Source organism: Capra hircus, chromosome 9, assembly GCF_001704415.2.
Source record: "Capra hircus breed San Clemente chromosome 9, ASM170441v1, whole genome shotgun sequence".
In the NCBI taxonomy this organism is placed as follows: domain Eukaryota; kingdom Metazoa; phylum Chordata; class Mammalia; order Artiodactyla; family Bovidae; genus Capra; species Capra hircus.
The window spans coordinates 32,276,994-32,292,923 of NC_030816.1; the positions used below are offsets into that span (position 1 = coordinate 32,276,994).

Below are 15,930 nucleotides of genomic sequence, written 5' to 3' on the forward strand. Positions count from 1 at the left end.
GCAGGATAGCCTATATTTCTGATAAATTCTATTCAAACACTCAGTGGTGGCATTTTATTTTATTGTGGCTAGATTTAATAGCATAATAAAAATATAAATTGAGATTTCAGAAATCTTTTCCAAATAAACTCACAGACTAACAAAGTAAAATGATTACCTGTCTCCCTTTGGTTTTCTTTTTTGTAGTGTCTTCCCTTTGGGTCTTCTTTCGCTTCCTAAACAGGGACTCCCACCAGGTCCTGTTACCCGTATTGATTCAAGGCCTTTGGAAGATTTTTTAAATGTGAACTCCACTGGTTCTCCTTCTTTTAGGCTTCTAAATCCTTCCATGAATAATTTGCTCTGAGAAGAGCAGAAGAGGAAGAGAGAAAAAGAGATTATGATTATTATTAATGCTTTATAAATTATCTCATGATTTTAAGATTAACATAGCAAGACATCTCCAGTTATTCATTATTAAGTATAAAATCATTTTTTTAAAGTTCAGTAAAAGGGATATCATTTAAAAGTTTCCTGTTGTAATAATGTGGCAGTGAAAGAATAAACTCCTACCATTTCATAAAGAATCTGCCTGCTTCTGCTAATGCAGGAGATGCAAGAGACAAGGGTTGAATCAGTGGGTTGGAGAAGGAAATGCCAACCCACTCCACTATTCTTGCCTGGGAAATCCCATGGTCAGAGGAGCCTGGAGGGCTGCAGTCCATGAGTTTGCATAAAGGGGACACAGCGACTAAACAACAATCACCCTGAAGTCCACCAATGGGGAACTGATTAAATACATTATAATAAAGCTATATAATGTAATACCACTGAGTCACTAAAAAGATCTACATGTATTACTGCAGGCAAGATAAATCTGTAATACTGCTGAGTAAAAAAATTAAGGGGAAGAACAGTGTATCTACCATAATATTAAGAGAAGTTTTTAAAAGGTACATGTTTAACTGATATAGTTATGGGGTCTGGAATAACTGACAGCAAATTATATACAGTCATTTTCTCCAATCTTTTTTGGGGGGAAAGTGGGGAAGTTCTTGGATACACACATTATTGTACCATTATAGCTTTTTTGGGGGGGGGAATTTGAAAGATAATGATTTTTTTTAAAATTTCCTGACTGGAAAAATGTAACTTAGGTTACAAATAATAATCAGCTCTTTCAACCTATGTGCCAATTCAAACAATAATAAAATAATTAAATCATTCTAATTTTACTTATTTTTCTGAACTCCCTTGTATGCATTTAACAGATCTAGGTTCAAGCACCACCTAGCAATTCTTAAAGACTTTTCTGAATTTTGGGGAAAAAAGGAAGCCAATCTGAATATGGTAGGTAGGAGACCCTGATTCAAGTCCAATTCTTTAAGTCAACAGTAATGCAACTTTGAATGAGTCAATTATCTCTTTTTTGAATTTATCTGTAAATTTAAGGAACAGTGTTCTGAGGAACAATGGTTCGGAAAAAGATTTCATGAGAAAAGGATGGTGGTAAAATAAGTTTGTGAATTGCTGCTAAATATAATTTCCTCTTAGTTGAATCATAAATATGTGTATGTGTGTGTTCAGTTGCTTAGTCATGTCCAACTCTTCTCAACCCCATGGATTTTAGCCTGTCAGGCTCCTCTGTCCATGAGATTCTCCAGGCAATACTGGAGTGGGTCACCATTTCCTCCGCCAGGGGAATCTTCCCAACCCAGGAACTGAACCCAGGTCTCCTGAATCTCCAGCACTGTAGGCAGATTCTTTACTGCTGTTAGCCTATTTAAGTGTCTGATATTTCATACCCTCCCCCACCCCCACCTCCACTAAAAAATCTTGTTTAACAATGTTTAACCCAGCAAATTCTCAACCTAATTGTTCCCAGAGACCTTTCTTAGATTTAACTACAGATGACTAACATCCTTAGAGAAATGCTGAATTAGAGAAAAGTCTAACTTTCCCAAGTAATGACGCTAAATGCAGCTAAATAGTTACATATAACCAAATAATTACATGGAAAAGATAAAACCAACACTTCAAATTCTAATGCAAAAGGAGAATACTCATTGGAAAAGTAATATGACATACAAAACAGGGTTTTTTTTGCCACTTAACTTTGTAAATTGAAGGATATTTGCTTTACAGAATTTTGTGATTTTCTGTCATACATCAACAAGAATCAGTCATAGGAACACTCATGTCTCCTCCCTCCCCAAACTCCCTCCCCATCCTACCCTTCTAGGTTGTCAGAGTCCCCCAGACAGGTTTTTCTTTTAAAACAAGTTTCTCATGCAGGTAATTTGACACTGAGAAGTCTCTCATGTGGAAGTATAATTTGGCAGCACTTTTTCTGTTCTCTGATGCTATGTAGGAATCAAGGAAAAAAAAAATCACCACTGCCTATACACTATAAGATTGTTTAAAAATTGTTTTTAGAGCTTTATATAGTATTTCAGAAAAACATCTATTTCTGCTTTATTGACTAAGCCAAAGCTTTTGACTGTGTGGATCACAATAAACTGTGGAAAATTCTTCAAGAGATGGGAATACCAGACCACCTGACATGCCTCTTGAGAAACCTATATGCAGCTCAGGAAGTAACAGTTAGAACTGGACATGGAACAACAGACTGGTTCCAAATAGGAAAAGCAGTATGTCAAGGCTGTATATTGTCACCCTGCTTATTTAACTTCTTTGCAGAGTACGTCATGAGAAACGCTGGGCTGGAAGAAGCACAAGCTGGAATCAAGATTGCCAGGAGAAATATCAATCACCTCAGATATGCAGATGACACCACCCTTATGGAAGAAAGTGTAGAGGAACTAAAAAGCCTCTTGATGAAAGTGAAAGAGGAGAGTGAAAAAGTTGGCTTAAAGCTCAACACTCAGAAAATGAAGATCATGGCATCTGGTCCCATCACTTCATGGCAAATAGATGGGGGAACAGTGGAAACAGTGTCAGACTTTTTGGGGGTTCCAAAATCACTGCAGATGGTGACAGCAGCCATGAAATTAAAAGACGCTTACTCCTTGGAAGGAAAGTTATGACCAACCTAGATAGTACATTCAAAAGCAGAGACACTACTTTACCAACAAAGGTCCGTCTAGTCAAGGCTATGGTTTTTCCTGTGGTCATGTATGGATGTGAGAGTTGGACTGTGAGGAAGGCTGAGCGCCGAAGAATTGACGCTTTTGAACTGTGGTGTTGGAGAAGACTCTTGAGAGTCCTTTGGACTGCAAGGAGATCCAACCAGTCCATTCTGAAGGAGATCAGTCCTGGGATTTCTTTGGAAGGAATGATGCTAAAGCTGAAACTCCAGTACTTTGGCTACCTCATGCGAAGAGTTGACTCCTTGGAAAAGCCTCTGATGCTGGGAGGGACTGGGGGCAGGAGGAGAAGGAGACGACAGAGGATGAGATGGCTGGATGTCATCACGGACTCGATGGACGTGAGTCTGAGTGAACTCCGGGAGATGGTGATGGACAGGGAGGCCTGGTGTGCTGCAATTCATGGGGTCGCAGAGTCGGATACGACTGAGTGACTGAACTGATAGTATTTCCAAATCTTCTGTTTTTTTTCTCCTAAGCTCCCTCTTCACTAATTATAAATTGTCCTTTACTTTCTCTCCCTTTCTCACTCCCCACTCTAGAAAGTGCAGATTATCAACTCAGATGAAGTGGAGCACTGGTCAACTACTACAATTAAGAGAAGGGAGAAATAGCAGTTTTAATTAGAGCTATCATACGTTCATGCTTTGTTTGTGTAATCAAAATTCTGTCACTTATTTCCCCATAGTTCCTAGTATATGGGTACACTTAATTTGATTTCATTTTCTACTATTACAATTCTTGATATGGATCATTTGTTACTGAACTGCTTTTCCAAATCTAAAGTAAAATCCTGCTCTTACATCTAATCTTCATGACATTCTGAAAAAAAAAAAAACACAAAACTTTTTTCCATTCTATCATATACTCCCATCCTTCCCCAAATGAGCACACAAGGCAATCTGGATTCACAATCATTCACCCAAAAAAAAAAAAAAAAACAAAACAAAACCCCTAAGAAACTATAATGGCCTGCAAGAAAAGGAAGCGAATTCACAGAGAATATTCTATCTTTGCTATTATACCAAAATTGCTGCTACATAAGTGGGAAGGATTTGTTGAAAGATGGGGAATTAGCTCATCTTATTACTTCAAAAAAATCAACTTCTTGCCTCAGCAATTTTTCTTAAAGGTGCCTCTGTTTTTCCAGCCACACTAGTTCCAATCTTACATTTATCCAATCATTTATTGAATTGCATGCATCCTTCCTTTCACCTGCCCCAACCATTTAATTGGACTGCCACTGCCCTACTTCTGGTCCTAACTACCTTCTACCTGGATGAGTGTAATAGTTTCCTTATTGGTATTTCAGCATCAGATCTCCTCTCTTATCCTTAGCTTCTTCTACGCCTGTATATGTTCTCTGAAGAAACTGTAGCCGGTTGGTCTCCCTGTCTCAAAAATTTACAATACTTGTCTTAAATTGTAGGTTAGACCACTCATAATGTTACCTCTAGAAATATTTTCCACCTCCTTTCCCATTACTCTAATAAAGCTGGCTGACATAGCTTCCCTGGTGGCTAAGTGATAAAGAATCCACCTGCCAATGCAGGAGAAGCAGGTTTGATCCCTGGGTCAGAAAGATCCCTTGTAGGAGGAAATGGCAACTCACTCCAGTATTATTGCTCAGAAAATTCCACGGACAGAGGAGCCTGGTGAGCTACAGCCCATGAGGTCGCAAAGAGTCAGACACGACCGAGTGACCGGGCACACAGGCACAACTTGTACTTTCCTGAACACACTCCATGTCTTCTCATCTCTGTATTTCAACTCAGGCTGACGGGGTACATTATTCTCTTCGTCGTGGCTGTCTATCAAAATCTTACCGAAGAGTAAAGTATCATAACTCATGTGATCCTTTATGCATTCATTCTCAATAGCCCAGGTCAGAAATAATCCTCTCTCTCACTTAATTGATTCTTTTATCTAGTTTTTACAATATATATCTATATAATATGGTATTTGTGTATGCATTTGCACTTTTGGATTTATCTTCTCCTGAAGGCCAGGGGTTGTGACATAGGTATCTTATTATTTCCCAAAGGATTTAGCCTAATACCTGCAAACAACGATCATTCAGTAAGTACTTAAAGAATCCCGGATTTAGTATCAATAAGATCGTTAATGATTATTTAGTCCAAACCTCACTTGAAAAAAAGGTGGACTGAATTATAAGGGGTTAAGTGAATTGCTAAAGCCAAGTCGAATTTCTCAGCTGCTACTTCTGCTATATAAAATAACTTCTATTTTTAGTGCCAAGGTGACACCACACATGGTACCTCTGAAATAAAATGCTGATAGGATTATAATGATTCATGGTAATACGTTATTCTCTGACTCCATTCAGAGGTTTAAAGTGAAAGTGTTAGTCATTCAGTCAGGTCGAACTCTTTGGGGACCCCTTGGACTGGAGACCACCAGGCTCCTCTGTCCCTGGGATTCTCCAGGCAAGAATACTGGAGTGGGTAGCCATTCCCTTCCCCATGCGATCTTCCCACCCCAGGGATCAAACCTGGATCTCCTGCACTGCAGGTGGATTCTTTTCCATCTGAGCCACCAGGGAAGCCATTCAGAGATCAATATGGATCTATTTTTGCTGTTCTTCCTTCTTTCAATATTCTCTAATCACTCTCATTGATATGCTTCACAATACATGATATTCTGCCTATAAGAACCAAGAAATGCAGATTTATGTAGATTTGTATTCAATCTACATGTAAGACTTGCTTAAGGAGAAACATTTGGTGTTTGGGCTTACACTGTCATATGTGACATCTGTTTGGACAAAATAGGCATTTATTTTTTATAGGAAGGAAAGACAATTGTTGAATAAATAAATGAACAAAGGAATGATGAGAAAAATATAGAAGCATTTAGAAGCTGCAGACATGCCTGCTAAAGATATCAGGCACTTAGAAAGGGGATAGGCTGATTTTGAATGTGCACATATTGAGTTAACCATCTTCTAACATCTCTAAGCCTCTCCCACTTCCCTTTATTCCACATTTTAAGCTTCATCTTGGAAAAAAATTATTTCAGAATTATAAAAATACTGATGCTCAACTGTCTTGCTATATTCCTTTTCCTCCTCTCAATGGTTTTTAATTGACTTTCAAAGAATGACAGAAACATGGAGTCAAATCAGAGTGGTCCAAATACTATACTTTGTTTGCCAAGTATTCTACCTACGGTTCTAGCTAGTAATGAGACTCCTTATCTCTTTTGGCATATGCATTTTCTCTCCACCTAGACTGGGAAGGCAATGAAGTGTTGCCACAGTTTTATACTTGATTCTCCTTAGAGAAGCATAAGCTAACTTCCAAGTTAAGATGGCAGGCTGAATAAACATGTTTCATGTTACTCTTTAAAGCCATGAAAACTAACAATAAAATAATAAAAAAATAATAAATTCACAATAAGGAAGAGAAAAAGGAGTGTCATCAAGAAATAGCAGACTTAAAGAAATTTCTGGAAATTAGAAAGATTGCGGACTGATCAACCAAGGTGAAGGAGCCATGCCTTAGGAAAAGCCAAAAAAGGATCTGCAGCAGAAGCAGGAACCAGCATTCCTAACAGAACTCAAAGAGACTGTGCTGGGACACTACACGAACTATGAAAACAGAAGGGTTCATGGAAAGTTTGTATAAAGACTAGATGCCCATTTAATTCTCCCACCCCTCTCCCCACCTATACATGTGAAAACAGGCAAACAATATCCCCATGCAAATAATGTGAGACTCTTCTGTTAAGAGACTAAAGGAAATATCTGGACAACTTGTGAAATACTGGATACTGCACACGAATCTCTATTCATTCTGACAGTCAGGAAGCTGCTGGTAAATGAGCTGTCTCCCTACCTACCCACTCAACTCTAAATCATTCCTATCCCTTATTCTTACATGTCCCCCATTCATACATCTGAAGGGTCAACCAAGAATCACTTACATGCAGCACGATGAAGAAAAGCCAAGATAAATGAAGAAACAAAAGAAGTTTTATCCACCATCAAATTAATATCTCCAGATATTTGAGACAATATACTCTCAATAAAACAAGAACAAAAACAATCAGAGAAATTTAAAAATACACTCAGGTAGTTAAAAATGACTGCTGAAATTGTGAGTTGGAAATAAACATAAAAAAAAAAATCTCTCAGCACATAGAATAAACATAAATGGATCCCCAAAATATATGAAAGAAAGGAGAAACAAAGGATGAATCCAAAAGGGCAAATATCCAAACCTTGGACTAGGGGGTCCAGGAAAAAGAATATAAAAGAAGGAGGAAGATAAACTATGAAATGAACAGTATGAGAAAATTTCCCAGAGCTAAGGGGAATGCCAAGGAGAAGCTGATAGTGGGTAAAGCATATTTTACGGAATATATATCATGGAAGCTTTTACACGTGAGCTACATTTTTGCGTGCGTGAAAAGAGAGTAAGATTTCAATGGGGAGTGAAGACAGTAATCCAAAGTGAGCTAATGGTTTAACCATGTGCTTGTACAGCAGGAATAATTAATAGATACTTGGGGAAGACAAGAAGCTTACTTTAAGTGTATTAGTGTGAAAAGGGTGACCAAAATGAGGCTGGAAAATGCAAGTTAAAGCTAGAAAATGGAAAACTTTGACTAATATCCTAAGCATTTTATTCTATGTGACATAAACAATGATGCATTTTTGCTTTCACAAGTTGCAAGATCAAATCTGTGTTTTAAAAAATATGTAACTTTTTTGGCAATACCATGGATGCATGGAGACATGAGACATGTATGCCAGTTACAGGTGGATACCTGTTATAAGGTAACAGTCACAGTCTTAGCAAGAGATGGTTACAACTAAACTAAAAAATTAAAAGAGCAACTGGTTTTGCAAAACACATTCTGAGTCATACATATCACCTGTTATAAATTATTACTTGTCCCATGTAACAAATAGTTGGTAAATGGATAGCTATGTTATATAAGTTACACCAACATCTTTGAAAGACTGCTCCAAGTGTTTCATCACAGAAAAGATTATCTGTTGGTAACACCGTCCACTGGGAGACAACAACTCTAAAAATCAAAACTTGGCATTTTTTAAAACCACCACTCCCTGAACAGGCCAATTAATACCTTCTTGATAGTTGACTTACTCTAACAACAACACACTTAAGTGATTCACTTCATTGTTAGACAGTATAATAAGAATATAATTAAAAATCAAGTTGTACAAGAATGTCAGTCCAATAAAGCTGGGTGATAACAGGTTTGTTAGAAAAAAATTCTTGAATACCTTATAATATTAGAAGGTAAAAGTGCTGAAAAGTCCAATATATTCTTTCAATATTTTTATATATTTTTTTATAAGGCAAAGACTATTTTTTCTAAGTTATCAGTGGAAAACTAAACAATTAGTGAAGGGCAAATATGCAGTAGAGATACTACGCAATGTGCATGAGTAACAGTCAGGACTCTTAAGGACTATACGCTTTTCATCTGCACGCCAAGATACTCCAAGAATCAATAAGTTTGAAGTCTGAACAATAACACAACAAAAATATCATGAGACTAAGTATTAGGCGATCTGGGATCTAGCCTTTGTACAATCTTGCACAACAATGGACAAATTGCTTACAATTGAGTGGATCACCTTCTTTTCTTTCTGTTATAGGACACAGGTCTCGATCCTTTGTTAAAATATATTTTTTGAATTCTATGACTTCACTCTATGTGGACATAAATTAAAATGAATGAGTATATATTTTTTAGTCAATGCTCAAATTTCCCTTTATGCTTTCTTATTATTTCCCAATTTACTAAAGAGGAACAAGGCTTTAATTCTTAAACTTAAGTCAAATCCCTTAAGAAAACAGAAGCTAAAAGAAGTATGGTGGCGCTGTAGAAAAGTCAATGTTTACTGAGCTTTATCTGAACAGATAAAATTCAGTTTAGCCCCAGTCAAATCATTCAATTTCACATAAATGGGATTAAAAATAATGAGTTTTATACTTTTCTTGATATTAAAGTAAACCTTAACTAAGTTCCTTCACCTGATCTGTACTTCAAAACTGAGAAGGCTACACTGAAACTGACAACATTCCTGGTCCAGTGGTTAAGAATCCACCTGCTAATGCAGGGAACACGGGTGCAATCTCTGGTCCGGGAAGATCCCACATGCCACAGAGCAGCTAAGTCCATGCACTGCAGTTACTGAAGACCACACGCCCTAGAGGCCATGCTCTGAAAGAAGAGCAGCCACTGCAATGAGAAACCCAAGCACTGCAAATGAAGAATGGCCCCTGCTAGCTGTAACTAAAGAAAGCCCACATGCAACAACAAGTACTCAGCACAGACAATAAATAAGTAAAAATATAAAATAAATATATATTTTTAAGTTTTTTTAAAACGAGACATAATGTAAAGCAGGCAAAGGTTAAAGTTGGATTTGAATACTGGTTTAAATCCTAATTTTACTACTTACAACCTCACATTGTATGACTAGAGACATGTTAAAAACTCCTGTGCCCAAGTTTCTTTATCTATCAACTGGGGATAATAATATCATCAAGAAATAAAAAACATCTACTACTCAGTGGACATGATTTTGAGCAAACCCCGAGAGATAGGGAAGGACAGGGAAGCCTGGCATGCTATATACAGTCCATGGCATCAGAAAGAGTCAGACAGGACTGGGTGAACAACACCAGTTATTATTAGATTCTAAGTAATTAATGTAAAATGCCTAGAACAGTGCTTAGCAGGCCAAATAGCAGCTCAATAAATAGTTTATACTATTTCTATAAGCATCCACTCTGCATATGGGAGAGGTAAGAGAAAAACAAACAGGTTCAAGAATCTATTCAAAAACAAGCGCTGTCTCCACTACAGTAAAACAGCATGGTACTGGCACAAAAACAGATATATGGATCAATGGAACAGAACAGAGAATCCAGAAATAAACCTACACACCCATGGTCAATTAATCTTGACAAAGGAGGGAAGAATATACAATGGAGAAAAGACAGTTTGTTCAGCAAGTGGTATTGAAAGAGCTGGACAGTGCAAATCAATGAGCTTAGAACACATCCTCACAGGATACACAAAGATAAAGTCAATGGCTTAAAGAATTAAATATAAGACATGACATCATAAAATTCCTAGAAGAGAATATAGACAAACTATTCTTTGACGTTAGTCATACCAATGTTTTCTTAGTCTCCTAAGACAATAAAAATAAAAGCAAAAATTAACACATGGGATCTAATCAAATTTATTAGCTTTTGCACAGCAAAGGAAACCATAAACAAAATGAAGACAACTTACAAAGTGGGAGAAAATATTTGCAAACAATGCAGTTGACAAGGGCTTAATTTCCAAAATATACAATAACTCATACAACTCAATAACAAAAATACAAACAAGTCTATTAAAAAAATGGGCAGAATACTAAAAGACATGCAGAAGACCAACAAGATACTCAACATTACTAATGATTAGAGAAATGTAAATCTCAATGACGTACTGCCTCATACCAGTCAGATGGTCATCACTACTGTTACTGTTAAGTCACTTCAGTCGTGTCTGACTCTGTGCAACCCCATAGACGGCAGCCCACCAGGCTCCCCCGTCCCTGGGATTCTCCAAGCAAGAACACTAAGAAGCCTACAAATAATAAAGGCTAGCGAGAGTGTGGAGAAAAGGAGAGCTTACTACCGTGTTGGTGGGAATGTAAATTGGTACAGCCACAGTGGAAAACAATACGGCAGTTCCTTAAAAACACTAAAAATAGAGTTGCCATGCAATCCAGCACTCCCACTCCAGAAAAACTCTAATTCAAAAAGATACATGCACCCCTTTATTCAAAGCAGCACTATTTGTGATAGCTAAGACAGTGGAACAACCTAAATGTTCATCAACAGGTGGATAAAGAAGATGTGGGGTGTATATATATATCGAATACTAATCAGGCATAAAAAAGAATACGATGTCATTTGCAGCGACATGGATGGACCTAGAGATTAACTGAAGACAGATATCTTCAGATATCTTCATTAACTGAAGACAGTCAGGCAAAGACAGATTTCATACGATATCACTTATATGTGGAATGTAAAATATGACACCAATGAATTTATTTATGAAATAGAAACTCACAGACATAGAAAATAAACTAATGGTTACAAAGGGGAAAGAGGGTGGGGGAGGGATAAATTAGGAATCTGGAATTAGCAAATACAAACTGCTATATATAAAACAGATACATAAGGTCCTGCTATATAGCACATGAAACTATATTCAATACTCTGTCATAAATCATAACGGAAAACAAAAACAAAAACAAGTATTTTCTGAATGCTTTCATTTTATCCAACCTTCCCTTACCACTGACCCCCACTTGGCAAATGGCTGCACATTACCAAGTTTCAGTTTAAACATTATCTCATCTTTAAACTTTTTCATGACATTGTTGAGCAAATATAGGTACCTTTTAATCATATATGACATGTATCACCATTTTAACATCTACCATTCTGCATTATCATGTGTTTTCTTATAAGGCTACAAACGTCCCCAGAAGAAATACCATAAATTTTCATTTATATCCCCACCCCAAAACCATTCCTGAAACACAGCAGGTGTTTAATATATATTCAAGGCTATATATATACCAATCAGGCTGGTAGGGAGCAAAGAGAAGAGGGAGGGAGGAAGGACAAAGTATCTGTGACTTTGTCTCTTTTAGATGAGGACACTGAGAGGTAAAATCTGATTAATGGTAGAGCCAAAACTCAAAGCCAGATCTTTTGACACCAAAAGTCCTGTATGCCACAATGCCTAATGTAACATTCTCCAGAATATTTCAACTGTCCTTCAATATGAAGCTCAAAACATTAGGCTTAGAATCTTGAAGCTGCAGGTCTCTGGCAGGCCTCCCTACTCAACTCATCCCTTAATTGTTTGGTTAAATACTTTCAAAAAATTTTTGCAAAACTTCCTAGCTGATACATTGAATTTTAAGAGATTCCCTGGAGGAGGGCATGGCAACCTACTCCAGTATTCTTGCCTGGAGAATTCTATGGACAAAGAAACCTGGCAGGCTACAGTTCAAGGGGTCGCAAAGAGTTGGACATGACTGAACGATTCACACTTCACTTCATACATATTTAATCTATGTCTATTAGGACAAAGTGATTAATTGTACTTTTTAAGATTTTCTTTTGGTCCTAAGTGATTTCTGTTCCAGTTCTATCAATTGCTGTGAATAACGTATTTTAAAAATTCCAACTATGATTGGGCTTTGTCTGTTTCTCTTTATAATTCTGTCAATGTTTGATTTATACCTTTCAGAGCTCTATTACCAGATACATATTTATGATTGTTATTATTTATTGCATGCATGTATGCTAAGACACTCCAGTTGTATCTGAGACTTTGTGAACCTATGATTGTAGCCTTCCAGGCTCCTCTGTCCATGGGATTCTTCAGATATCAATACTGGAGTGGGTTGCCATGCCCTCCTCCATGGGATCTTTCCCACCCAGGGATCAAAGCTGTGTCTCCTGCAGCTCCTGGACTTCATTAAAATAAAAAATTTCTGTTCTGCAGAAGACAACGTCAAGAAAATAAGATATGCCACAGACAGAGAAAATTATGTGCAAAAGACACATCTGATAAAGGATTGTTATTCAAATATAAAAAGAACTCTGAAAACTCAACAGTAAGAACATAAACACTCTGGTTTTAAAATGGGCCAAAGATCTTAACAAACATCTCACTAAAAGATATACAGATAGCATATGAACACATGAGAAGACATTCCATATCATATATCATCAGGGAAGTGTAGATTAAAAAGAAATGTCATTATATATCTATTAGAATGCCCCAAATCTGGAACACTGACAATGCCAAATGCTATCAGGATATTTAGCAACAAGAACTTTTATACGTTGCTGGTGGGAAGACAATTTGGCAATTATTTAAAAAAAACTAAACATACTCTTACCACAAAATCCAGTAACTGCATGACACTCCTTGGTGTTTACTCAAAGAAGCTGAAAATTTATGTCTACACAAAAACCTTCACACGTATGTTTAATGCAGCTTTACTCATAACTGTCAAAACCTGGAAGCAACCAAGATGTCCTTCAGTAACTGAATGGATAAATACAGATAATGGAACATCCAGACAACCAAATACTATTCACCATTGAAAAGAAATCAGCTATCAAGCCACAAAAAGACATGGTAGAACCTAAAATGTATATTATTAAATGAAAGAAGTCAATTTGAAAAGGCTGTATATTGTCTGATTCCAATTACATAATTTTGTGGAAACAGTAAGTTCAGTTCAGTTCAGTTGCTCAGTCGTGTCCGACTCTTTGTGACCCCATGAATCTCAGCACACCAGGCCTCCCTGTCATCATCTGCAGTGATTTTGGAGCCCCCCAAAAATAAAGTCTGACACTGTTTCCACTGTTTCCCCATCTATTTGCCATGAAGTGATGGGACCAGAGGCCATGATCTTCATTTTCTGAATGTTGAGCTTTAAGCCAACTTTTTCACTCTCCTCTCTCACTTTCATCAAGAGGCTCTTTAGTTCTTCTTCACTTTCTGCCATAAGGGTGGTGTCATCTGCATATCTGAGGTTATTGGTATTTCTCCCAATAATCTTGATTCCAGCTTATGGTTCTTCCAGCCCAGCGTGGATGTACTCATGTAAGTTGATGTACTCATGATGTACTCTGCATGTAAGTTAAATAAGCAGGGTGACAATATACAGCCTTGACATACTCCTTTTCGTATTTGGAACCAGTCTGTTGTTCCATGTCCAGTTCTAACTGTTGCTTCCTAACCTGCATACAGGTTTTTAAGAGGCAGGTCAGGTGGTCTGGTATTCCCATCTCTTTCAGAATTTTCCACAGTTTCTTATGATCCACACAGTCAAAGGCTTCGGCATAGTCGATAAAGAAGAAATAGATGTTTTTCTGGAACTCTCTTGCTTTTTCGATGATCCAGTGGATGTTGGCAATTTGATTTCTGGTTCCTCTGCCTTTTCTAAAACCAGCTTGAACATCTGGATATAACTTAAGATGTCATAAAGATAATTTTTAATTAAAAAAATATATAACTGATTTTACTCAAAGTGTGGCAGGATATTAAGTCTGTACATTATGAAAAGTTTAAGAATGAACACTTTGAGACAAGTATTTCTCAACCTGTTCTTCATCATCCCCTCATAAGAAGCTTTTTTTCTTATTTGTCTCTCCCATGAAATTTAAATAACATAGATATACTGAATATTAACTTATGTACTATGGCTCTTTGCATGGCCACAAGCTAATACAATTTCCAGGATTTTTTTTTTTTTTTGCTCCTACCCCTAAAACCAATTTACACATTCTTGAGATATCATCCTATTTGAGAATGCAAGCCTTAAAGCAACCACTAAAATAAAGCCAAAAGGTATAATCAAAAAGTAAATGGGTGAATTAAAATAGAACTTTAAAAATATCATACCAAGACAAAAGCAGGCAGAAATAGAATATAGGTACAAAAAAAAAGAAAAAACACCAAGATAGGGTAAACAAAAATAGCATAGTGATAGATCTAAATCAAAGTATATAAACAATACATTATATATACATGAACTTAACACCAACCAAAGCACAAAGATTGACAGAATGGATAAAAAGGCAAGATCTGACTATTGGTTGTTTACAAAAGATACAGAAACACCAAAAAACGTAGAGGATAGAAAAGACATAATGTGAAAGCAATAAGCAGTAAGAAGGCTACAGCCATGTTAATAACAGTAGATGTGACTTTAAGATAGAGTAGTACCAGAAATAAAAACGCGTTTCAAAATGAAATAACACACAACTTAACAAGGAATCAGGGCTTCCAAGATGGTGCTAGTGGTAAAGAACATGCTGGAATGTTGGGAAGATCCTCTGGAGTAGGGCATGGCAATCCCCTCCAGTATTCTTCTCTGAAGAATTCCACGGACAGAAGAGCCTAGTACTCTACAGTACACAGGGTCACAAAGAGTCAGATACGACTGAAGGGACTTAACATGCACGCATGCAATAAATCCTAACGATCATAAACAGGTATCTGATAATAGAGCTCTGAAATGTATAAATCAAACATTGACAGAATTATAAAGAGAAACAGACAGAGCCCAACCACAGTTGGAGGTTTTTTAATATGCTATTCGCAGCAACTGATAGAACTAGAACAAAAATAACTTAGGACAAAAAGAAAATCTTAAAAAATACAATTAATCACTTTGTCCTAATAGACATAGATATAAATATGGATGAAGTGAAGTATGAGTCACTTAGTCATGCCCAACTCTTTGCAACCACATGGACTGTAGCCTGCCAGGCTTCTTTGTCCATGGAATTCTCCAGGCAAGAGTACTGGAACAGGTAGCCATTCCGTTCTCCAGGGAATCTTCCCAATTCAAGGATCAAACCCAGGTCTCCTGCATTTCGGGCAGATTCTTTACCACTAGGGTAAAGAGCCACCAGGGAAACCCATAAATATGGATATACAAATATTATATGGATAGATATAGATAGGTCACATACATACATACATATATACATAAACTACATCAATTGATTATAAGATACAATTCTCTACAATTCCATATGGCCCATTTACCAAAAAAAGAGTCTCAATTCATTTTAGATGATCTTACAGAGTCTTATAGAGATTTCACATCAAAACAATTAAATAGAAAACAATATTAATTAAAAAATAGAAAAGTAAGTAAATGTAAATATTTGTAAGTAAACAAGATACTTTTGATTAAACTGGTAAAGAAGAAATCCCCCCAAATTAGGAAAATGTT

At 36.8% G+C, this 15,930-nt stretch overlaps 1 protein-coding gene across 1 annotated transcript in view; it reads right to left on the reverse strand.

Moving 5' to 3' along the window:
- The window catches only part of LIN28B (lin-28 homolog B), a 115,678-nt gene that overhangs the window by 47,388 nt on the left and 52,360 nt on the right, over positions 1-15,930 (reverse strand). The window contains exon 3 of the mRNA XM_005684616.1: positions 158-342. Within this exon, the coding sequence (XP_005684673.1) occupies positions 158-342 (185 nt within the window). The remainder of the gene's footprint in view (positions 1-157; positions 343-15,930) is intronic.